This window comes from Eptatretus burgeri, chromosome 2 (genome assembly GCF_056783735.1).
Source record: "Eptatretus burgeri isolate ZD-2024b chromosome 2, Ebu_testis_v1, whole genome shotgun sequence".
Classification (NCBI taxonomy): Eukaryota; Metazoa; Chordata; class Myxini; order Myxiniformes; family Myxinidae; genus Eptatretus; species Eptatretus burgeri.
In genome coordinates, this window is record NC_140962.1 from 158,300,895 (window position 1) to 158,327,515 (window position 26,621).

Sequence of the window (26,621 nt, forward strand, 5' to 3'; positions counted from 1 at the left end):
TTCAAGCGAAGCAGCAAACTCCGCCAGTCCCACAGACGTTTGTCCTACGTCGTAGTGAGGAATGAGAATCATGAAGAACAGTTCAGTTGATGTGAAACTCCATTCACCCAGTTTCAAATGCTCAAAAGGTGACTTATTTCACAGGCGCATATGCGGCAAAATAAATGACAAGAAACATGACCCGGTACAGTTTAATGGAAGTCGTGGGTATGCTCGATTTCCACACACAAAATAAGGTATTATTTAAAGCCACATGTGGCCCCATCGTGTGATTTTTATAGACATAGTTACTGCATTCAGAATTTCCTAATATTCTCTCTCCCCATGCCTCTTGCACCAATCATAGTTCCGGTTTTCCCGTCGCCTGTTCAACCATAAAATGTGGAGGCATCTTACTCAAATTAAAACTTGGCCAAAACCAGTTACTGAAGTTCCGTTGTTGTAGGCAATTTCCATTTCTATTGGTAACGAAATGGTCATCAGTGTTATTATCCTGTTTATCCTATTTATTTTCCTTTGCCCAGTATCCACACCACTCATTCATATTGAATGGTATTGCCAACAGAGGTATTCCAGTAACTGCTGAATGAGGTATTTTAGTGCATACCCAGCAATTAGTTTTATTAAAACCCTTAGCGTGTTTACGAGAAAGAGCCAGATAAGTATTTATCCCATGTGGTGAACCCGTCTTTACACCCACTCTGCCCGTTAAGCTTCTTCGGTCTCTGGGTGCCATGTGGTTAGTTTGGTGGGCAGTTTGACAGGCATTTGGCCAGGGAACATGCAAATAACGTTGATCACAAATAGTACTTATCGGCCTCACAGACCAAGTCCACATTGTACAACCTGCAACCAGTATCACAAATAATCCTGCAATGAAAAGAATCATCAAAGTGATCAGGAAAGCAGTGTTCTCCTCTGGCTCCTTTTGGCCGTGTGCTCGCTTGCAGTGTGTTGCGTGAATCCATGTTGCTCTCCCTTTACACTTTACGGCCGTATAGGTAGTTAGCAGTATAAGAAACGGCCCGCACCAACGTGCTTGTAGAGAGGTCTTTCTTTTGTTAATCTTCACATAAACAAGGACTCCTGGTTTGAAGTTGTGATGATCAGACGTGGCAGGCTCAGGCAAGGCTTGCTTCACCTGCACAAAAAAGGTCCTTACAGCATGATTCAAAGAGACACAGAACACAAGCAACGTGTCATCCATTTGCTGCACATTCATGTCTTTTACAGTTAATGGAGGTGAGTGCGATAATCTCATCGGTCTTCCCATCAGAATCTCATGCGGAGATAAACCAGTTTTCCGATTCGCGGTAGATCTCATAGTCATGAGATCAATGGGCAGAGATCTGGCCATTTCAATCCAGTCTGTTCACAAATCTTGGCCAGTTTATTCTTCAGAAATCCATTTTTCCTCTCTACTGCCCCCGCGGATTGGGGATGACGAGCGCAGTCAAGATGCTGCTTTATTTGCAAAACCCGACACATCTCCTTCACCATTTCGGCTGTGAAATGAGTTCCTTGGTCACTGGAGATCCTACAAGGTATCCCAAACCTACAGATGAAATCCTTCATCAACAGTTTAACCACAGTAATGGCATCTGCTCTCCTACAAGGGTAAGCCTTAACCCACTTGGTGAACAAATCTATGATGACTAAAGCGAATTCAAAACCACAGCACCTTGGAAACTGGAAGAAATCAATCTGGATATTTATGAATGGTCCGTATGGGACTGGATGACCGCCTGAGGCCATCTGCACCCCCTTGTAGGGTTTTGTTCTTGGCAAATGTGACAGCTCCTACAATACTGTTCTGCAATTGGACTAAACCCTGGGGCAAACCATTGTCTCCCAATTGAAGTACTCATGGCCCCCTTGCTAGTGTGCCCAGCCCCATGCGCCCACCGTGTGAGCCAGGGTAACAGAGCTTTTGGTGCCACCACTCGCCCATCAAGTGATCTCCATAGTTTGGATTCATTATCGAATTCACATCCAGCCATTATCCACAAATCGCGTTCCCTAGTACTAACAGCTGTTTGCAAGGTGTTTACGTCATCAAGGGTTGGCGTTACCACTTGTGTCAATACACATTTTAATACAAAGAGAGCTTCAGTGGTGGCAGCAGCTTTTGCAGCTACATCTGCCCTCACATTTCCCCATGAGACATCATCAGATCCTCCAATGTGGGCATCACATTTAACCACTGCAATTTAGTGATGCAGAAGTATCGCCTCCAGCAGATTTGCAATCCATGTTCCATTCTTCACCTGCGCACCTGGTGATGTTATAAACCCCCTTTCGCGCCAGAGGGCTCCGAATTCGTGTACAGCGCCAAATGCATAGCCGGAATCGGTGTAAATTGTCACTATTTGGCCTTCGGCTAGGCGGCATGCACGAGTGAGGGCGAACAGTTCTGCTTGCTGCGTGGAGCAGTTTGCATCCAATCTTCCCTTTTCGATTACCTCGTGATCAGAGCAAACGGCATAGCCCGTGAATAGCAATCCATCTGGGGTGTGGGACGATGAACCATCGACATATAAAATCAATTCAGAATTTTGGATTGGAGTGTCTCTCAAATCAGGACGCGGCAGACACGTGTGTATAATTACCTCCTCACAATTGTGAGGATCTCCATCCAATGCTACTGGCAGCAAACGAGCAGGATTCAATGGTGGGCACCTTTTAATCATAATGTTCGGTGGTGCTGTGAGTGAGAGTTCGTATGTCATTGCCCGCAAAGCCGACAGGTGTTGTGTTTCTGTTTTTAACAGTACAGCGGTGACTGCTTGCGGCACCATGAGAATCAAAGTGTGTCCCGCGACGAGTGGTTCTGTGGCCTGCACCGCGAGCGAAGCGGCTGCCACTGCCCTTAAACAGGATGGGAATCCTTGCACTACTGGATCCAATTTAGTACTGTAGTAGGCAACAGGCCGTAATTTATTCCCGTGCCTGTGTGTCAGCACGGACTGTGCAAACCCCCGACTCTCATTTGCGTACAAATGGAAAGGTTTTTCATAGTTCGGTATTCCCAAAGCAGGAGTAGATGACAGAGCTTGCTTCAATGTTACAAAAGCCTCGTCTGCTTCTTGTGTCCATGTCAGCAGATTGGAGGCGTTCGCCGAACCAATTTCCAGCAGGGGGTGCACTAAGGCCGCATAGTCAGGTAACCACTGCCTATAATACCACTGCCTGTCATCCCGAGAAAAGACCTCATCTGTTTAGCGGTAGTTGGCTTGGGCAGTTTTAATATTGCAGATATACGCTCCGGAGAGATACTCCTGGTATCTTCCTTCAAAATATGTCCCAAATATTTCACCTCCTCCTGCCAAGACTGCAATTTGGCCTTTAATGCCTCATGCCCTTTTCTTGCTAAGGCTCCCAAAAGTGTCAACCTATCTCGCTCACACGCTTCTTTCGACGCTGAACAGGTGAGCAGGTCGTCTACGTATTGGATCAGTGTGGATCCACTGGGAAAAACTACGTCATCCATGTCGTCTTTCAAGGCTCGGGAAAACAGAGTCGGGCTCTCGGTGTAACCTTGGGGAAGTTCAATCCAAGTATATTGTCTTCCTTTATACGTGAACGCAAAAAGGAATTGTGCCTCAGGGGATATCGGTATACTAAAAAAGCTGAACAAAGATCCACTACACTATAATGGGTAGTATTACTTGGAATGCTCGCTAGAATAGTAGCTGGATTTGCAATTACGGGATAGGCCGGAATCACCGTCTCATTCACCACTCTTAAATCCTGCACAAACCTCACGTCGACTTTCCGGGTTTTCACATGGGTAAGATCGGCGTATTACATTGGCTGACTGTGGGAATAATTATCCCTTGCTTCAATAACGCTTCCACTACGGGAGCTATTCATGCTTCCGCTTCTGGACGCAATGGGTATTGCGGTTTTCGACGCAGCTTCTTTGATGTATCTATGTTGATCTTGACTGGGTGCATGCCTCTAATTTGCCCCCACCTCGTTAGCATGTGTTGCCCACAGACAAGTTGGCGCCTGCTCCAGTAATTCAGGTAATTTGTCTGACCCATTTATTTCCGAGAGATCAACCATCTCGAACACAGCTTTCACAGTCCCTCGACACTGACCAACAATATCCATCTGCTCCAATCCTCCATAGTCCGTTCACTTGGCTGGACCCCATCAAAGTCGCTTGCGATGCTTTCTTCAAACTGGTTATCATGTGCCCTATGTCCCTTGTTTGGTAACCTCTCGCAATCGCTAAGGTAACATGCGGTGTAACACTGGACGGTTGTTTCCACAATTTTAATTGTTCCTGCGTCAGATGCACCTCCAGGCCAAGACCTTGCTTCCCAATCCACATTGTTCCTAATGCAATGTCAAAAGTCTGGTGTAATTTCGAATTTGTTTCCTCCGCATGGACATTATCTTTCCCTTTAGCGTCGCAATCTGCAATGCAATGTAATCGAGTCTGCACCCTGTCTGTGTTGATGTGATGTTGACCTACCCAGTCGAACACTTCCGGAACACTCTTTTTCAGATTGGACACGCACACCTGCAAATGGTTAGATGCTTCACAATCCGTCACAGCCCATCGGTATACAAGATTCTCTGTATTTTCCTGCAATAAATTCAGCATAGTTATATGCGATTCGTGAGGTATATCGCAATACACCCTTTCAGGGGTACATTTCACTGTACAGTTCAGCTTACATAATAGATCTCTTCCCAACAGATTAGTTGGCATATCAGTTTCCATCAAAAATGCATGTTGCGGCGACAAAGGTCCAATCTCTACCTGTAGTTGTTCAAATAGTGGGATCACCATGGCAATGCCTGACATACCCACGACCTTTACTCGTTCTCGGGCTAAAGGTGCATTCGGAAAGTCACTTTTTCTGAGTACCGACTTTGTCGCTCCCGTGTCCACTAAGAAAGGAATCTCTCGGCCTTCAATTGTTAAAGTCAATTTCAGTTCGTCATGTGGTTTTGAAGTCAGGAAGGGTAATTCAGAAGAAATCCCTTCCGTTCTCTGTCATAGAGCGAATGGATTATGGGGTTGAAATGAACTTTGAGGAGGAGGGGGTGGAAATGCATCGGCTTGCTCAGCCTGTCTTTCCCATCCATCCTGCTGATGGGAATATGCACCTCCATCTCTGTTTTGTTGTATCGCTCGCCTCTCCCCCACCGGTCCGTTTGTATCATAAGTCAGACCATTCCTGCTGTTTGGGTACCTTTTGGCCCAGTGACCTGGTTGTCCACACGCATGACAGACCTCTCTGTGCAGAATTATGTGTTGCGATCGGCCACGGTTATGGCTCGGCCCGTGGTATTGCGCATTATATCTCGCATTTCTCGTACTCGTCCATTCCCCTCACCCGTTAACCTGGGCTGGTATTCATCTTGCCTCCTCATCCCGACGCTGTTCCATCAATGAACTGCAATGGGTCACATATGGCATCAAATCCTTTACATCCTTCGATTCCCAGCCAATACACACTCTCTTAAACTCCTTCTGCTATTTCGCTCCCAAACCGTTGATAAACGCATGAGCGAACGGGAATCCTTCCTCATCTTTTAATCCAGAGTGACGCTGATACATATTCTGTAACCATTCTAGGTAATCCAACGGATCTTCAGTTGAGAGCTGTTTACACGCCTGTATTTTCCCCGATCTGTTTTGAGTGGTGCAACCTCTGTCACCGACTCAATGAGTTTGTTAATGTGTTCTATGAACTCATCTCTGTTTCCAGGCGCTTCACTTGGCCATCCCGCTACCTGTTTCAGTTGTCGGAGTAACCCTTTGGGCACAATTAATTTCAACAAGATATTCATATCCACATAAGTAGGAATATGACATTCTATGATCACATGCAACTCTCGTTGAAACTTCTTCGGATCCTCTCGCACCTTCGGCATATCGTTGGCAATGGTCCTTAACTCGGAACCCCATGGCCGATATATTGCTTGCACGTCTCTGGCCCCCGGGTAATCTCGCAGTGGAAACGCACCCATCAGTGCCTCTTCATTTTCTTCCTTCGCGGTCTACAACGTGACCTTTCTGGATCGGGTCTGCACTCCGACCTTATCACAAAGAGGAACCTTCTATCTGCGTTTTGTCTCAGTTTCCTTACTCTCCTCTTTAATTACTCCTCTGGCTCCTCATCGAGCCTCTTCCTGCCTTGTACCATCATCTCCCTCTGCACCCACTTCTTCGTTGTAGAGCAGCTGCGCCATCAGAGCGATGCTATCTGACTCCTCTTCTTCATCCTCAAATCTGACAGGTGCAGCTCGTTTCCTCCTCGATTTATTCTCAATTCGTACCGGCATCTGCATAGTTAATTGGTCTAGCTGACCCTTCAGGTTTAACAGCCGCATCTTTTCGACCCTGTCATGACATTCCTCCATCCAATGCATGTACGCTTCGGAAAACACAATCTCATCACTCTTTAACAGCATTTCCCATTCTCAAACCGTTAACAGGTCACAAATACCATATAGTATACACTATATGATTGAGAAGTTGATGGAAAATGTGAAAGATGAGGAAGTTGTTGTGGTCGGAGGATACTTGAATGGACATGTGGGAAGGAGTACAGATGGTTTTGAGTGAGTCCATGGGGGTTACAGATATGGTGTGAGGAATGGAGATGGTGAAAGGATTTTGGAGTTTGCTGATGGAGTTTATTTGTTGATTTGTAACATTCAATTCCAGAAAGTAGATAATAAGCTTGTTACGTACATGTCAAGTGGGTCGACGACAATTGTTGACTACCTGTTTGCGAGATAGGATGAACCTCCGAGACACAAAGGTGATCCCGGGGGAGAAGGTTGTTTTCACAGCACCACATGGTTGTCTGCCACATAAGAAAGAAATGTGCGAGGAGAGATCGGCAGGTGAAATACCAACCGAGGATGAAGGCGTGGAGGTTGAAAGAGGTGACTGTGATGGAGGAACGAAGAGAGAGGTTGAGTATGGTCGAGGATGATGTGGTTGAACTTGAAAGTGGTTGGATGTCAATGGAGATAGTCTGTTGGGAGTCGTTGCTGAGGTATGTGGATGGACAAAGGACCATTTTTGTCAGGTCATGTCAGATTAGATCTGTGACTTGCTACAGGTGCCATGTATACCTGTACTAAGTTGTTCCATGTTCGTGTTATCGGCAACTAAACCATCTCCTCCACCAAGTTCTTGGTGAGGAGTGTGTATGACATGGACACCCAGCAGGATTAACAACAAAACCTATAAAAGGGCGGAGGAGCTCCTTGTGAGCCAACAGCCATCCATATCTAGTACCCAACTGTATCTGCAGACATATTCCTGTGGTTGGGTTACTTTTTATGAGGGGCTTGGTGGCAGGACTTGCACTCTGTCCACCGTAAAACACTTCATTCCGCAAAACATGAAAAGCACAAGATAAATATCTGAAAACCCACTCCGTGGGAGTACCTCCTGTGCAGTTGACCTTTGCAGGGTAGCTCACCAGATAATGGGATTGGGGCAAGGCTGTTGGGACCCCCGATCTTTGATGATGGGAGGGAAACCATGGGGTAACCTTCCCGGGTAAGATTGCGTAAGTGTGTGTCGGGGTGGTGCTGAGGTGTTATCCACCAGACGGCGGTTTCCTTGGGTTAAGCTGAGGCGGTCCTTCCGGGTGGGTGCCTGGAATGTCCTATCCCAAAGAGAGGATGATCACCTGTCACTGTTATCATCTGAGCTCAAGCATTTGGACATCGGTATTGCAGCACTCTCAGAGGTTCAGAGACCGGATTGCGATGAGATCATGGCGGGAGGTTACACCAACTATTGGTCTGGTCACTATGATGGTTACCATGCCAAACCAGTTGCTGTATCTGTATCCGATACGCTGACTCCAATGATAATTGAGGTAACACCGGTCAACGAGCGTATTATGAGTCAAAGGATTTGTCACTCCTTGGGTGTCATTTCCCTGGTCTCTGGACATGCTCTGACTGAGGCAAGTGATCTCACCGTGAAGGACACATTCTATGCCACGCTCAAATCTGTGATTGATCAGTGCCCCAGGTGAGATACTCTTCTTATGTTGGGGGATTTCATTGCTTCGACTGGAACTTATAGGGATGGTTATGAGACATGTTTTGGTCCCCATGGGTCTGGAACTGTGACCCAGAATAGCACTAAGTTCTTTGACTTTGTGCGAAGTCATGGACTGAGGGTGGCTGGTTCATGGTTTCAGTGCCCACAGGCTTATTGCAAGACTTTGTATTCCACCGCTGGTGGAGTGGCAAAGGAGATTGACCATGTGCTCATTGATGGTCGCTGGAGGATGATCCAGCACGGCAGGGTCAACCGGAATGCTCAGTTCCTCAATACTGACCACAGGCTTGTTGTAGCAACTCTGAAGTTGCAGCTTAAATCCAGGAAAATGGCACTATCCCAGCCGAGGCTGGAAGTTCACAAGCTCAAGGGGGAGAGGCTGGCTGAAGAGTTTGCGAACAGGCTGAGTAGAGAATTGTGGGTTCTGGGTGCTTTGTGGGATTCCAAAGAGTTGTGAAGTGCCTTCAAGACGTCCTTCAAGACGCCCAAAGATGTCCTGGAATACACCTTCGGGTGAAGAAGAATTTTGTCTCTCAACGGCCACTGGATAACATAGACCAGAGTAACAGGACCAGGCTGAATCGAAGAGCTGAGCTTTTCAGGAAGCTGAGGCATAAAACTGTATGTGCATTAATTGTGGATGGAGGAGGCTTATGCACGAGGAATCTGTGAGGGGGTACAGCATCACCTGTGGTCAAGTGATTCTCGTGCTGCTTCGAGAGGAATTCACCCATTGCATTCCTCCAAGCCCATTCTTGATCGAGTTCGCCACCCTCTGCTTGAACACCATCGTCCAGAGCAGTCAGGCTTTACACCACAGAGGTCATTGATTGACTGTCTACTTGCTCTTCGGGTCCTCACCGAATGCAGATGAGAGTTTCGGCAGGGGCTGCTTACAGCCTATGTTGATCTCTGTGAAGCATTTGATCCAGTGAATCGTGATGCCCTCTAGAGGATTCTTGGTCTTTGTGAGGCACCACCAAAACTGATCAATCTGTTGTCTGGACTATACTCTGGCACTGAGTGTGTTGTGAGATGTGGTGATACCATCTCTGACTTTTTTGCAGTTGTTACTGGATTTTGTCAGGGGTGTGTACTGATCCCACACTTTTCAGCACTTGTATGGAATGGATTTTGTGGAGGATGTCAGAGAGATCAAGTTGTGGTGCATCGTTTGGGAATGTCAAGATCTCTGACCTTGATTTTGCAGATGATAGTCAGCTTTGTGGAGACTCTACATTTCCTTTTGAGGGCTCTCGAGGTGCTGAATGAGGAGTCTGAGCCGCTGGGATTATGGGGTTTCTGTGTCAAAAATAAGATCCAGGTTTTCAATGACATCTTGGATGCTGCTATCCTATCTGTACCTGTTTGTGGCGAGGATGTTAAGGTCACGGAGATATTCATTTACCTTGACAGTGATATTCATGTCTCTGCTGGCTGTGAGCCAGAGTTCAACAGACGTCTGGGTCGGGCCTCGGGAGTCATGGATTCACTGGATCGCAGGGTGTGGTGCTGCCAGTACTTGTGCAGGAGGACGAAATTCCGAGTCTTCAGGTCCTTGGTGCTTCAAGTCTTGCTCTATGGATGAAAAACTTGGACTCTGACCAGGGACCTGAGATGGAGACTTAATTCCTTTGGTGCCAGGTCTCTTTAGAGAATCCTTGGATGTCGCAGGTCAGACTCTGTACCCAACCAGTGGTTACTGAGAGAGACTCAATTGAGATTTGTTATCTGCATCATCCATGCGCAACAGCTGTGGCTGTATGGACATGTGGCTCATTTTTCTGCCGCTGATCCTGCTCACCAGATTCTCTCAGCAAGGGAACTTTGTGAGTGGAGGTGGCCAATGGGCTGACCATGTGCCTCATGGTTGCATAAGGTTGATCAGCATCTCAAGGAGATGGGGATGGGCCAGGCATCTGCCTGGGGGATTGTCAGACGGGGATCCCTGAGGTCCTGGCGGAAAGTGTATGCAGCGAGGCGCTCCTCCGGTGCATTCTCCCATACCTGACCTGATCTGAGGCACTTGGAAACATGGTTTTGGGATTATGAAGTTGGAAAGAGGATTGAGGATAAGAGGAAGAAGTTCAAGGAGTGGCAGAAGTGGAAGTGTACAGTGACAGAAGAGGCTGCAGATGAAAGGAATATGGCAGCCAAGGAGGCTGGAAAGAAAGAGGCAGCAAGGGCAAAGGAGGCACATGGGAAAATGCTCGGAAAACTTTTGGATTTAGAAGAGGGTCAGAGAGTTGAATTTCGGATTGCAAATCAGATAGTGAAAGAGAGGTGCGATGTGATGGGGGTTAGTTGCTTGAAGGATGAAGTGCGACAAATTGTTGTGTATCAAGATAGAGTTGAAGGAATATGGAAGAGATTATATGGAAAGGCTGTTGATTGCAGATAATGAATGACATGGCAACATAGAGAGCAATCCAAATATTAGGACCGGCAAAGAAGATAACTGAGAAGGAAGTTGAGGAAGCGAAAAGAGAAATGAAGAGTGGAAAAGCAGGAGGGCTGACAGGAGTTGTGGGATGTATGATGAAGGCTGCAGGAAGTTGGGGTGTGAAGAGAATGGCAGAGATTTGTAATCTACTGGTGATAGAAGGCCGCATTCCAGTGGATTAGGAACTGAGTACCCTCGTCCCTTTATACAAGGTGAAAGGTGACCCTCCAGACTGTGGCTTGTATAGAGCGATAAAGTTACTGAAGCATGGAATGAAGGTATTGGAAAGGGTGTTGGAGAAGAGGATAAAGAAGAAAGTGAAGATTAATGAAATGCAGTTTGGATTTATGCCAGGAAGAGGAACAACAGATGTGATTTTTATTGTAATGCAGTTGCAGGAGAAGTAAATGGAGAAGAGGGAGAAGTTGTTTTTTGGGTTTGTTGATCTGGAGAAAGCATTCGATAGGGTTCCACACAAAATATTGACATGGGCATATTGAGGAAGTTAGAAGTGGAGGAATGGTTGGTCAGAGTAGTGATGGCAATGTATGAGAGAGCACACACAGCTGTAAGGATGAAGGACAGGCACAGTGGTGAGGTTGAGGTGAAGGTGGCAGTGCATCAGGGTACTAAGTCCACTACTATTGTAGTTGGAGGTGCTGGCTCAGAGCGTAAAGGATGGGTTACCGTGGGAGTTGTTGGATGCAAATTATTTGGTGTTGAGTGCGGAAAGTAGGGATGGACTGAAGGTGAAGATGAATAAGTGGAAGGAATGTCAGGAGGCAAAATGTTTGAAGGTGAATATCAGAAAGATGAAGGTGATCGCAAGTGGTAAAACATGTGGTGAGGTGGAAAGAACTGGGAAGTGGCCGTTTGCTGTGTGCAGGAAGGGTGTTGGAGTAAACTCCATCAAATGTACAATGTGCGCTGATTGGGTTCATCAAAAATGTAGTGGTGTGAGAGGGTCATTAACCAGTGTGGCAGCTACATTCAAGTGTAAGGTGTGCATAGAGGGAGTTGCATATGGAGGAAATCTTGAGTTGGATTTTGGAGACGGCATGAAGCTAGGTGTGAAAACATTTTGCAACCTCGGAGACATGCTGAATGAAGAAGGTGGATCAGACTTGATGATCGCTGCTGGAGTAAGATGTGCACGGAAGAAGTTTCAGGAACTGAGTGTCGTGTTGATGAGTAGGGAAGTGTCGTTGAAGTTTAAGGGAAAGGTGTATACTGCATGTGTGAGGAGTGCTATGATTTATGGGAGTGAGACATGGGTAATGAACGTGGAGCAGCAACGAAGGCTGGAGAGGGTGGAAATGAGAATGGTTCGGTGGATGTGTGGAATATCGTTTCGAGAGAGGAAGACAAATGATGACTTTCAGAAGATGATGGGAATAGAGCCTGTGATGGATGTTGTGAAGAGAAACAGGTTAAAATGGCTGAGTTATGTGTTGAGGAAGGATGAAAGTGTCTGGGTGAGAATTGTGACGGAAATGAATGGAGAAGGAAGTAGAGGACGGGGAAGACCGAGAAAGACTTGGCTAAAGGTGGTGGAAGAAGAAATTGCGGTAAGGGGGTTAACAAGGGGAGATGCAAAAAATAGGGAAACGTGGAGAAGATTGTCATGGGGCCCATAAGGCTATCCCCCACGACAGCAGGGAAAATAGCCTTTAAAATGCCTGTTGTGTTCACCCATCCTGTCCACTACGTTTCATCCAAATCAGTCCATAACCTTTTGAGATATCATGTTGTATATCGTTTTTGGCCCAAATTCTCAATGGTGAAAAATCACTTAAAAATTTATCGTATCTGGCTCCGTAAACAACTTTTTAGGATATCCTGTTCACAGACAAACATCAGTCAGATAAAAACAAACAAACAAACAGACATGCAGGAGTGAAAACATAACTTCTGCTCACCTTTGGTGGTAGAGGTTAAAAAAAAAGGCAACAATTCAAAATGGTGGTTTCATACTCTTCGGGGTCGAATAAACTGGAGAAGCATTAACAATTGGGGGCATGAATTGTAGAAACAAACCTCACAACAGGTACTGCATAAGCCTCCCCTTATCCGACAGGGGGAGGCTTAACTATTTGAGAATAAGGGCACGGATCCCATCTGAGTCCATCACCGAAGCAGGGTCAAGACCTGATCGAACTTTTTTTATTTTCTCAGGTGAGAAAGAGACTAACGCAGAGTCTAGTAGAGAGATTGAACGTCCAGGTGAGATGGGGATAGAGTGGGAAGTGTTGGGTGTACGACATTTGGAAGCAAAGATAATTTATCGATTCTGCCTTGTATCTGGCAGAGTCTCCAATTGAGGAGTTTGAGCTGAGGGCTGAACGAATGCTGGCTTTCAGGATACACTGTTTGATGTCTTACCAAGGGACAGCAAACTCATCATGCTCACCCTGCCTGCAAAACACAAGCATGAAACTTTATAGCTGGGTGAGATTTGAACCCTGGCTGGACATCCCACAGGACCGACCTGTCTGTTATGGTGAAGTGATTCATCACAGGAGATTCCAATAATCTTAAAGCCCTTGGTTTCCATAGCGTCAAGCAGAGAAAGTGTTGTGGAACTTTTATTTGGGTTCTTTTTATGTTCTTACTTTTTGTTAACCGTTTAACCGACTCGATGTAAATCCTGTTACTTAAATCAAAGACACCGATTAATTCACTTTCCACAACGTGAAAGTACATTACATCAGAGAGTTTTATTGTTACTTGGTACTTGGCCAGTCCCAAGGAGTACAACCCACTGAGATGGTATACATCCTCACGTGCTTGCACTAAAACAAGATTACATTTTCTGGTATTTATATACTTTCATGGGAGAGTGGAGGGGGGCTGTTAAGCCTTAAACAAAGAACTCCAAAATGCAATACGTGTCTTCTCGGTGAAAAGCAAATGATGTAATTACGGCAAAGTTTGCTGTTATCAACCCAGGTCACTTTGTTCCATTGCAAGACATTTCTTTTATCAACATTTAGGGCAAAAGACTCTTGGCTAAAGGGAAGCATAACTGACCTCCAATACGACTTATAGCATAAAATTAAATTTATAAAACACCAGCAACAATTACCATTGAGAGTACATTAATATAATTATTTTCTTCCACACAAGTGTGAGGCAGAGGAGCCAGCCCAGAGGGGAAAGCAATACTCCATCAACATGCGGATGAAAGCCTTGTGGGTGGATAGATCAGGTGTGCCAAGGAAGGACTTTGAACGATGGAGGATACCCAGTTGACAGTTGGCTTGGGAAAGTCAATTTTGAAATGCTGTTTGTCCAAGAAACATCATGGCTGATTGTGAGACCCAGTCGGCTGAACGACCAAACTTCCTCAGGGGGATTGTTAAGAGAGTAGAATGGAGGGTTTGCCAGAGGTCCTTTTGAAGAGAGATGGTGAGAGTGTGAGATTTGTCAGGATTGAAAGACATATTCCAATTGTTTGACCAACGTGTGAATGTTTTTTTTTCAACATCTGAAGAGAAGGAAGAGGCTGCAGCCTGTCTGAAGGATGAAGAATGTTATGGCTGAGGGTGGAATCGTCAGCACATCGTCAAATAAGATTTTTTAGAGTATTCGAGAGATCATTGATGAAAACCAGGAATAGGACTGGGCCCAGAACACTGCCTTGTGGTACTCCCGCCTTGACAGGGAGAGGAGATGAAAGGATTCCTTTGAGTGCCTCTTGTTGGCTTCAAGAGTAGAGAAAGTCAGTAAGTCATGTGGATTTGGCCTTGGATTCCATTGGCAGAGAGTTTGGAGCATAATTCAGGATACCAGACTGTATCAAAGCACAGGATACGTCCAGAGAGATGTCCCTGATCCCATGTCTGACATTGAGGGTCTCGAACCATTGTTGGGTGAGTGGTAGCAGCATCTCAAAGATAGAGTGACGTGGTCTGAAATCAAATTGGTAATCTGAGATGAGGTTGTTGGAGAAATGAAAGATATAATATCAACTGCAATGATGGATTCCATGACTTTGCTAATGATTGGAAGTAAGCTGATCGGTCTGTAGCTGAGGTGATAAGTTTTTGAACTTTCTTTTGTGGTGTGGAGATGTTGGCAGATTTCCAAGCTGATGAAAGATGACCTCACACAAGAGCAGCAGCAGAACAGGCTTTTCGGACATGTGAGCTGATGCCATCTGGTTCATTAGCAGAGTCGTCGGAGTTGAGGGTTGAAAGAACATTCTCAGGTGGAAAAGACAAAGAGTCCAGGAGCAGTTGTGCACGACTTAGAAGGCTGGATTCCAGGAGTGAGGGGTTGTGGACACAATATTTGGAATCAAACAGAAATTTGAGCCATTCAGCGTTCTCACGAGTGGCGTGTCCTGTGATGCTGCTTTTTACAGCGCGTGCGCTGTATACAATTGCACCGAGTTTGAAATGTCCCCGGTGTCTACCACGTCTCCGGTGTCCCCCCCCCCCCCCACGTGCCTCAAGACAGCCAATGTCGGCCGTCCGGTAGATGCAATGTGTCACCTAGACGGAAATGGCGACAATTTACGGAAATACCCGAGCATTTCAATGGAAATTTGTGAAACTAATGTGTTATATATATGTGAAAACCATTGAATTTATTGCTTGACGGAAAAAAACGAAGAAATGCGCCCCTCTCATGTATGAACGAACGAAAGACGTCATTTCCGCCCACCATCGCATTTCGCGCTGAAAGACGTCATTTCCGCCCACCATCGCATTTCGCGCTGAAAGACGTCATTTCCGCCCACCATCGCATTTCGCGCCGATTGCCGAATGCTGAAAGCTAAGTTCTTCTTATGCTATCTTTCTTTTGCGGCCCCCTGCCACGCTGTATCGAATGATTTCATTCCTTCTGTTATATATATATACATATATATATATATATATATATATATATATATATATATATATATATATATATATATATATATATATATATATATATATATAAAGGTGCTTATCACAATAATAACAAGATTTTTACATTTCAAATAGTAAGTACGCTTTCTCATTGTTTTTCAACTGAAAAAGCATAAATTGCATATTTTAACATTAGTGTACTCATTTGCTTCACCACACACGCTGTATTGAAGGATTTCTTTCACTTGTTCATTTTTATTTTGTGCACACTGTCGAGGCTCGTATGAGAGCCAACACACAGACACACAAAACAAGGGGGGCAGGAGACCGGAGGGGTGAGAGAGGGAAGCAAAAAGCAGTGGGGAACAGAGACGTGAGGAGATCTGTGGAAGGGAGAGGGATATGGTGGGCTGCAGAAGGTAAAAAAGATAGACACGACAGGGTCTTTGAGGAACGAAAGCTGGAAATTTGAAGGAGGTGGGTTTGGGGTGGATTAGAAGTGGTAGAAAACATCATGGTTTTGAATGGGGGAAGATAAAAGATGGTGGTGAACAGCTGTTTTGAAGACCGAGAGGGAAGAATAGGATTGAAGAGAGAGTGGGAGTTTGTTCCAAAGGCGGGAAAGAAGAGGAATGAAAGAGTGAAGGTGAGCAGTAATTCCTGATTTTGGTAGTTTTACCAGAAGGGGGTTGCTGGCAGACCTTGAGTGCCCTGTAGAAATTATAACCCTTCCCACGTGAAGAGGGAAGGGATGTAAAGGGAGCATACTCCAAAGACAGACGAAGCAATATGTCGTGATGTATTAGAGGAGCGAGGCAAGTTTGAAATTTCATTCTTGAGGTTGGAAAGATGTTGTTTTCTGGCTCTCCTGAGAGTGGACGCAATGTTGTTGTGGAGTTTTTCGAATGTATTGAGATTGCCTTTGGTTAGATCTTTCTTCCAGGAAGAGAATACATGTTGTTTCAGAACAACTGCCTCACCACAGGTTTCAGTGTCCCTTGGGCTGGAAGGAAGGTAGGATAATTGAAAATGAGATGGGATCAGTCTTGCATGAGAGAGCAGGTTAATGTGGAACAATTCTCACACTGAGTTAACATCAGGGGCAGTATATTTGGGAGACCAGTGACCATTTGCAACCATGATCGAGGAACTGCTCAAATTTTGGATAAATTGTACCTGAGTAGTTGCTGAATCTGAAATGACTTGGAATAAAAGGCGTCATGGTAACCATAGAAAGCCAATGGGTCATATGGAACAGTCCAGCTTATGATGCTCCTCTGAGATATGTGTTTCACCAGCATCCAGATGTATCCATGTATTTGCACAATCACAAACTTGCCAACTATTCTCAGGTAAACTGGAAATTTTCAAATGATCTTTGAGACAAAGATTCACAAAACGGACAATATTTTTTCGATGAAGTGACTTCAGGAGTTGTATCCCTGGGTGCTGCCATTTTGTCTCTTTCAATGTTCCACCATTCTGCCACCTGGAGAACACAAAGGGCAAATTAGATTTTTGCTGCAGTACAATTTTGCCAAATTCAGAGTAAAAGTCCTGCCAAAGTACAGGTTTTTGGAAGTGGCACGATCCAATTTGTGTTCTTCAATGTTCAAAATATAACATTCAATTGAAATTAAATAGTTCCTCGACCATGGTCACAAAACTGAATGATATAGATGAGCGGCCCACCCTCAACCAAAAGCAGATTCCAGTCAAAAAGGGCTGGGCCATTCAGAAATACAGATGATTACACCAAATCTGACATAAAATATATCTATAACGACACCATGTGTGCACTCGTATGGACAAAATAAGTGCAGAAGTTTTTCATCAAATGAACGGTGACAGGAGCAGGGACCAGACCCTGAGATGAGAGTTTTGACAGTCGTAAGGTAGGGATCTTTCATGAGAGAGCAGGTAATGCATGAATGCTCTCCCTGGAAAGGTCGTGGCATCAGAAAAAAAACGATAAATGTTTAAATTTGAGTTTGATAGGTGCCTATGATCATTGGGAATAGAGGAGTTATGGGCATGGGCAGGAATGGCAGGGAGCTGAGTGAGATCAGTGGTGGTGGTGGTGGTGATCGTATGGCAGCTTAGCTGCCGGGGTAGCTATCATTTATTGAAGCGCGACTGTGTTGCTGATGCAGTGCCCTCTACCAGTACTCACACTGGAACTCGTACTCATTTCGCTGACCTCAGAAGGATGACAGGCTGAGTCAACCCCCTGGTGTATTAATTCAGCAGTCGACAGGGCTTGAACTCAGGACCCTGGGATCCCAAGCTGCCACCATAACCACTGAGCCAACACCAGGCTTCCCAGTGAGATCAGTGATTGGATACCTGTGTCATAATTCTGATTTCTGTGAGAGGGTCTCATCAAAAGGTGAATGTGGTGTGTTTGCTCATTCCTCACCTACAACCCCATTCATCCTCCCTCCCCCAACCTCCAAAAAATTGAAATATATGCACACTGGTGATGTCTGTTTTTATCCCATTGTTTTCAGGGAAGTGACAACCATCTTTGAAGAAATACCTGATGCTCGTGAGTACTCAACTTTACATTTCCAAGCAAAACAAGAAAAATAGCAATGAGATAGCAGACCCTCGCTAGGACTGCTTTTGTGTAGTGTATTTTGTGTGGCGTTTGTGTACTTGTGTGTTACATAATTAATAAGAGACATAATTCGAACTACCACTATCTAACTGCTGGCAGTGATGACAGGGTACCAAGATGTCCCGCTTTGATGCAACCCTGCTTTGATCGAACGCCTGACCCTGTCCCATGATGTTTTCTTCATTATTATTCATGATTCAATTGAATTTAGAATGGCAATAAATTAAATTAAATTCAGATCAAATGGAAGACCAAATCGGTACAGTCCTGCATTGGACTAATCAGAAGGAACCCAAGCAAGCAAAAATAAAAGATTAAGTCATCAGGAGGAACCTTGATGTGATTCACATTTCAGCTGTTGCTCCTCTTGCCTGAAACACATCCAGGCACAACCAAGTGAGCCTCATTCCAAAAAAATAAAAACAAACAAACAAAACCCCACCATATTTGGATATTAAATCATTCTGGCTGTCAGACCATGTGTCTGATCAAGTTGAAATTTATGAGTTTTATTCCCAATCACCAATAGATCACATTTGTGAGGTTTCACAACGATTGATTCAGTGGTTCCAGAGAAAACATTACTTAATATTTTTCTTAAATCCAATATGGCTGCCAAAAACCATGTCAGTTATCAATTATTCCTGAACAACTTTGTACATGCATGCCTTGTGGAACATTTATGTGAAGTTTCCCCTCAATCTGTCTAGTTGTTCTGGAGGAGAAGATTTTTTTATACGTTTTGGGTTAAATCCAATATGGCTGCCAAATCATTGTGACTCATGACATCATCTGTGTGAACCTTTTGTTCATCATGGATAGTTGGTCATATGTGTAAAGTTTCACTTTGATCTGTTCAGCCATTTCAGAGAAGAAGATTTTTGAATGTTTAAAACACAAAAAAAACAATATGGCTTCCAAATCACGTTACCGATGACCATGAAAAAAAATTTGTGGACCATTTTATCCCCAGACGACCTTCAAAAGTTTTCATACTGATTGGATGTGGTTTTCTCCAGATGCAATTATGATGTCAAAACGAAGGCACCGGTGACATCATCAAAAAATCACTCTTATTCCCCATGACGAGTACTTGCCATGTGCCAAGTTTTAATTTTTTCCTTGGTGCTGTTTCAGAGATACAGAGGTACAGATTTTTCCTGTTTTTTAATTACGGCTGCCACGCCACATGACATATGACGTCATAATGATTAAAACATTCTACATGAGGAATTGCCCCGAATGTGAAAATTTCGTCTTAATCCGCCAAGCGGCTGCAAAGAAAAACACAAAAGTTCTGTGCAGCCAAACAGTCAGACAGACAGACACAGACAGACAAACGGACCCAATTGAAATACCCTCTCCTTCGGTGAGGGAAATAAAACATTTCAATCTCAAATTATTTGTAAATGCTCTCCCTGTACACCACGTAGGATTCTATTCTGATCTAAAAATAATAAGTGTGTGTGTGTGTGTGTGTGTGTGTGTGTGTGTGTGTGTGTGTGTGTGTGTGTGTGTGTGTGTGTGTGTGTGTGTGCACGTGCACGCGTGTGTGTGAATTACAAATTTATTTTACAAATAATTGGAATTTCAAATCGAGATCAATAATGATGAGATTTCACACCAAATTATTTAATAAACGAGATGTTTTGCAATCCATGTTGCACGAAAGCCTTTCTTTGGCAGAAATATTCCAAAGAAGTTATTCTACGGTTCAGTTTCTTTGGACTGTGAGAGCAACCCCCACACAACAGTGAACTTGTCAATAGATTAAAACAACTAGTCAGACGTTTACTAACACAGAGACTGACAGTTATCAGATGAAAAGTTTTCTTTAAGATCATAAAAGGATACCAAATAGAATTAGTGAAATACAATATGAATAGTAAAAAATATTATGAACGAGATATTTATATAAATACTTTATTGTGAACAAGAAGGGCACTCAATAGAGCAGGGGTCGGGAACGTGTGGCTCGCGAGCCAGGTATGGCTCTTTTGATGATTGCATCTGGCTCGCAGATAAAATTGGAGTTTGAAACTTGGAAAGCCCAATATTTCTCGCAGAAGCTTTACCTATAGTTTGAATGGTGTCGTGCTTCATTCACGTGCAGGGCTGAACTTGGCAGAAGGAGAGAAGAAAAAACACCTCCGAATTGTCTGAAGCGGTTTTTGTTTCGTCCAGTCATGCGGCCGACGCGAGTAGCGATTTCGGTTCCTCCAATGACGTGCCGCCGCCGAGTCGCGTCACGGAATTCATCTCGACCAATCACGCGCCACCGCTGAGGCGACTCGTGATTTCGGTTCCTCCAATGACGTGCCGCCGCCGAGACGCGTCACGGAATTCATCTCGACCAATCACGCGCCACCGCTGAGGCGACAGCATCCCAGAGTCGGCCGGCCGCGCCGCACCTCTCGAGTATGTCAGCCCGTGCGCAAGCCAGCCAGACTCACTTGGGTCAACATCTCCCTCTCTCTCTCTTGCTCAAAGCTAACCCTTCGACGAAGAAGATGGCGAAAAGAAAAAAAGATGAGGAGTATCGTGCATTTCAGGACGAATGGGCCGAAGAATTCGCCTTTGTGGAGTGAGCAAGTTCTGTGGTGTGTCTAATTTGCAATGACAAAATTGCATCGATGAAACGGTCGAATATAAAGCGGCACTTCGACATGCACCATGCTACCTTTGCATCAAAATACCCTGTGGGAGACAGCAGAAAGAAAGCGTGCCAAGAGCTACTGAGCAGGGTGCAAGCCAGCCAGCAGCAACTCCGCGTATGGACCCGGCAACGTGACTATAATTCCGCCAGCTTTGCTGGATCTTTAGCAATAGTGAGGAACGGAAAACCATTCACAGATGGCGAGTATGCTAAAACGTTCATGCTGGATGTAGCCAATGAACTTTTTGATGATCTTCCGAACAAAGACAAGATAATCAAACGGATACAAGACATGCCTCTGTCGGCAAGAACTGTTCATGATCGTACCATCATGATGGCAAACCAAGTGGAGGAAACGCAAGTGAAGGACATAAATACAGCGCCGTTCTTTTCCCTGCCTTTGGATGAGTCAACAGACGTAAGCCATTTGTCGCAGTTCAGTGTGATTGCAAGATATGCTGCTGGTGATACACTGCGCGAAGAAAGTCTTGCTGTTCTGCCAATAAAAGGGTCCACAAGAGGTGTGAGTATTTATTCAAGTCTTTCATGGAGTTCGCTCAAGAAAAAAATCTACGAATGGATAAACTTATCTCGGTGTGTACTGATGGTGCTCCGTGTATGGTGGGGAAAAACAAAGGATTTGTGGCGCTTCTCCGTGAACATGAAAATAGACCCATCCTAAGTTTCCATTGCATTCTACACCAGGAGGCACTTTGTGCTCAGATGTGTGATGGGCAGCTTGGCGAAGTGATATCGCTGGTCATTCGTGTGATCAACTTTATTGTTGCCCGAGCCTTAAATGGTCGCCAGTTTAAAACACTGCTGGATGAAGTTGGAAATAACTATCACGGTCTGCTTTTGCACAGCAATGTGCGTTGGTTGTCAAGAGGGAAGGTGCTTAGCCGTTTTGCGGCTTGCCTGAAACGAAATCCGGACTTTCCTTGAAATGAAAGGGATTGAGCATCCTGATCTAGCCGAAACTGAGTGGCTCCTCAAGTTTTACTATCTCGTGGATATGACTGAACATCTGAGCAGGCTCAACGTGAAAATGCAAGGCATTGGAAATACAGTGTTATCCCTTCAACAAGCCGTGTTTGCTTTTGAAAACAAGCTGGAGCTCTTTATCATGGATCTTGAAACAGGTCGTTTACTACATTTTGAAAAACTGAGACAATTTAAAGATGCATGCACAGCTAGTGAGCCCACTCAAAACTTTGATCTCCACCAGTTAGCTGGCTTCACATCCAGTCTCCTACAGTCATTCAAAGCACGCTTTGGAGAATTTCGGTGAGCTTTTACACTCGTCTTTTTAAGTTCATCACCCATCCAAACGAGTGTTCACTGAACACAGCCGACCTGAGTTACATTCCTGGTGTCTCCATCAGAGATTTTGAAGCAGAAGTGGCTGACCTGAAGGCCTCAGACATGTGGGTGAATAAGTTCAAGTCACTGAATGAAGATTTGGAAAGAATCGCACGACAGAAAGCGGAGTTGGCGAGCAAGCACATGTGGACAGAAATGAAAAAACTTCAACCCGAAGACCAGCTGATTATCAAAACTTGGAACGCGCTTCCTGTCACATACCTCACACTGCAGCGTGTGAGTATTGCTGTATTGGCCTTGTTTGGATCTACGTATGCATGTGAGCAGTCATTCTCACATCTTAAAAACATCAAGTCCAACCTACTATTACGTCTAACGGATGAAAGCCTCAATGCTTGCATGAAGCTTAACCTCACCAAGTACCAACCAGACTACAAAGCCATCATCAAATCCATGCAGCACCAGAAGTCCCATTAATGGTGAGTGTTATAACATTATTTAAAAGAATAAATTCAGAGGCTTATTATACTCACATTTAGTTGAATTCAGTCTTAAAATATATTATATGGCTCTCACTGAAATAGATTTCCAAATATTTTGCTTTAATGGCTCTCTGAGTCAAAAACGTTCCCGACCCCTGCAATAGAGCGCATACCTCTGCCATTTAATGCCTGATCCACAAGAACAGTGACACAAACTTTTTGAGATATCTTGCACGCAAACAAACAAACAAACAACCAAACAGACAAACAACCAAACAGACAAACAAACAAACAGAAAGGGGTGAAAACATAATTTTCTTCACCTTTGGTGGCTGGGGTAATAATATACATGGAAACCATTTCAACCCATTTCAGTGGTTGCTTGGAGATAAGGAAGCAGTTAAAAAACGGGTAATAAATATCTGTTTGAATATTTGAACAGTTTGATCCAGAGGTGAGTGGGGTGGTCGTGTTGGTTGGTGTAAATATTATATTTAAGCTAAGATGTGCACAATTTAATGTCTAATCATATGGGAGAATGTGATGGGAGTTGTAACTATGTGATAATGCATTAAATCCTCTCGTGAGAAAAGTTTGATTCGTGATGTTACGTTGATGGGTTGACTGACTTCCTGGACACAACTGAAAATCCTCTCATGAGTAAAGTGTGATTAGTGATGTTACGTTGATGGGTTGACTGACTTCCTGGACACAACTGAGGTTGTGGATCCACTGATGTAGGTAATCTACTGATGTGGATCCATCACTGAGTTTGTGGATCTACTGATGTAGGTAATTTACTGATGTGGATCTGTGATCGAGGTTGTGGATCCGCTGTTTGGAGAAGTTCTGGGCTGACAAGAAACATTGAGGAAGAACGGTGTCCAGCTGAAGATCCGTGGGGTCGGGAAACCATTCATTTGCTTGCAGGTTTTGGTTCATACTTTGATGAGGGAACTGTGTTTTGACGTTAACATTATTTGCAGCAATCCTTTAAATTATATTGTTACAGCCATGGGTACCAGGTGTATTATGAGGAGGTTAATCCCCGTTTCTCCTCGGAAGAACCGGACCTGGGGCCACTGCTCACAATTAACATTGTCGTCCGGTGGGTTGCTTTAGAACCATGAACGCCAATCAATTAATCTCGAGTTCCAGTGTCCACCATCTAATTTGCCGTTTAACTGGAGGTCACGTGGTTTCCTAAATGAGTAGCGCACCCTCGGCAAAGCACCAATCTTATCTTGATTAGATCTTAATTTGGGCGGCCGAGCGTTTACCGCTGGTACATGCCGACGATGACAGGTTAATTGGTTTGGTAATTACCTCCTTGTCTATCTTGGTTTGGATATAGGCCGTGTTACGTTCAGCGAGAAACACTTCGAAATCAAATTTCGTGACAGAAATTTACTTATGGATGAAAGTTGCCTGCATAGTGTATTATTACCTGTTCTTCACAATGGTATAACTCTTCAAGTTCATAACCCGGCACGAAGGGGTGAAAAAGGGGTGAAAAGTCAGCGATTTTGTCATGATTCGCGTAGGGCAGTGGCCAAACTCATTGGGCGTGAGAACCAATCAGAAAACGCCACACGGGTCACGTGACAGCTCTCCAGTCGGAGGAACTGGGGGAATTGTGGACAAAATGGTGATAGCCACGACCCGGAAGTACGTGTTTTTGCAGGGTTCGAGAGAAAAATCACTGTTCCGCTACATAATCATTAATCGTACGCTGCAATTTTGACTACTGGTGATTTCCCACCAATGTCATTGACTGTGTAGTGGATATTACGGTAGGAGAACTGCTCGTGCAAGCGGTCATTGGAGTTTCTTTCCTGCTGCCGACTTTCCCGATCTCCTCAGCCCATCCATTTTACCGTGGCCGACAATGGAAGAATGAAGACCCCCGCACAGGCCGGTCGGATGTAAGGAAGTTGGGGAGGTCCCATGTAAACAAACCACAACAGCCGGACAAAGTTCAGAGAGAATATATTACATGTCATGATCAATGCATGCAAGTCAGGCACAGGTACACTTACAGTCTTACACAAGCAAGTCAGGTACACAAGCAAGTCAGGTTACACAAGCAAGTCAGGTTACACAAGCAAGTCACGTTACACAAGCAAGTCAGGTTACACAAGCAAGTCAGGTTACACAAGCAAGTCAGGTTACACAAGCAAGTCAGGTAACACAAGCAAGTCAGGTTACACAAGCAAGTCAGGTTACGCAGGCAAGTCACGTTACGCAAGCAAGTCACGTTACGCAAGCAAGTCAGGTTACGCAAGCAAGTCAGGTTACACAAGCAAGTCAGGTTACACAAGCAAGTCAGGTTACACAAGCAAGTCAGGTTACACAAGCAAGTCAGGTTACACAAGCAAGTCGGGCACAGATACCGACACAAGCAAGTCAGGCACAGACACCTAGATGGACACTATTCACCATCACTTGAATCATCACCTGAACCATCACTGTAATCATTCACCAACTCTAGTTCAACTGCCGATTCTTCAACATTTTCACAACCTGTACAACGAACATTTGCACAACGACATTTACACTGGTTTGCCAAACATCTGCTTTTCTCACAGCCACAAGATTCATGGGATAACAGGCCATGTGGAGCGACATCACCTGCATACCACCTCACAGATACGCATCCATCAATTACTTGCCATCCATTCTCATTGGGGTCCCGGATGTCCATAATCCTGCTCGATACTTGCTTGTTGAGGTATGTTTGGTAATTGACGCGAAGGATATGTTGCACCAATGCGTCTTGGCAAGCAGGAATCCTCTGCTCACCCAGGGCTTTGGTGCAGAAGATTGTATAGCGTGCTTCATTCACGGACGAGCACTTCACACCACACAGACTGCAGACGAATTTCTCCAACGTTTCGAACACCTCACAGGAAACCGTAACACTGTCACCATTTCGCTTTCTGGGCAATCCACGTCCATGTTACACCAGAGTTTCCCGCTTTCCTTGATTTTTGACCAGCTTTTGTGCCCCAGTTTTATCAGTTTCGCTGTGCGTGGGGCGGCCCTCAAATGTACGATGCACTTCATATTCCTTTGATGTCTTGTAAACGGCGAAAAATGTCGAAAAAATGAAAATATTTTAGGCCGATCACATGTTATCCATGGGCGTGGCCACCTTGAACTGCCTCTACACGCAAGTTTCTCTGAATGGAGAGCTGTCACGTGACCGAGTGGCATCCTCTGATTGGTTCTCACGCCCAATGAGTTTGGCCACCACCCGACACAGCTCGAGACGAAATCGCTGACTTTTCACCCCTTTTTTCACCCCTTTTTTCACCCCTTCGTGCCGGGTTATGGAGTTGAAGAGTTATACCATTGTGAACAACTGGTAATAATACACTATACAGCCGACTTTCATCCATAAGTAAATTTCTGTCACGAAATTTCACTTCCCAGTGGAACATAACACGGTCTAATAATGCTGGATCAATGGAAGGAAAAGACAAGCACGAAGAGGTTGAAACGTCAACAAGGAATTTATTAATATAAAAAAGAAATAAACAACTTTTTTATTTCCTTGTGGTGAAAATAAGAAAATTCAAATCAATAAAAATTATTTCAAACAAGTAAAGGATTAAACAGACATTGATAGAAAAATATACAAAGAGCAGATGCTTATCACTATGCCTTACTTAACGATTAAACACGAGACAAGGTTACCCAGCACATCATTCAGGGGGGAAAGAAATCCGGTCTCGCTTCCCAAGGTGAAAGTCGTCGTGTGTCAAATGAAACGGCCCGAAATGTGTGAGCGTGCCTTGGTCCGCTGCCAGCGCCCTGCCTCGCCATGCACCCATTCGCAAAACAGGCTCGAACACCAATCGACGTCACGTCGTCACCCCCAGGAACCAGGGACACCAACAATCAGGTACGCCAGGAGCAGGTCTCGAGCAGAGCCAGCATTAACGATCCAACCGTCACCCACCGTCAGGAGTCCCCTGGAGCCACAACCAACGGACAGCTGTAAGGAGCTATGAAGCGCTGTGCGATGCTGTGAGAAGCTGTAAGGCGCTCAGGTGCTGTGAGGAACTGAGGCGCTGTGAGAAGCTGGAAGGTGCTGAGGCGCTGTGAGGTACTGTGAGGCTGTCACCAGCGATCAGCGCCGCAAAACCGCAAGGCCATCACCAACTGTCTCAAACTCAACTG

The 26,621-nt window shown here is 44.8% G+C and overlaps 2 protein-coding genes across 27 annotated transcripts in view; both read left to right on the forward strand.

Annotated features, from left to right (window-relative positions):
- LOC147033690 (NACHT, LRR and PYD domains-containing protein 12-like) overlaps positions 1 to 26,621 on the forward strand; it is a 1,146,930-nt gene that overhangs the window by 419,243 nt on the left and 701,066 nt on the right. For all 26 annotated transcript variants that reach the window (XM_085871777.1, XM_085871800.1, XM_085871791.1 and 23 more), the window contains one exon: positions 17,866 to 17,903. In XM_085871777.1, coding sequence (XP_085727903.1) covers positions 17,866 to 17,903 — 38 coding nt within the window. The remainder of the gene's footprint in view (positions 1 to 17,865; positions 17,904 to 26,621) is intronic.
- On the forward strand, positions 10,485 to 13,567 carry LOC147033695 (uncharacterized). The gene is given in 2 exon segments (XM_085871823.1): positions 10,485 to 11,126; positions 11,128 to 13,567. Coding segments are annotated over 2 exon segments (1,149 nt in total). The 5' UTR covers positions 10,485 to 10,986; the 3' UTR covers positions 12,137 to 13,567.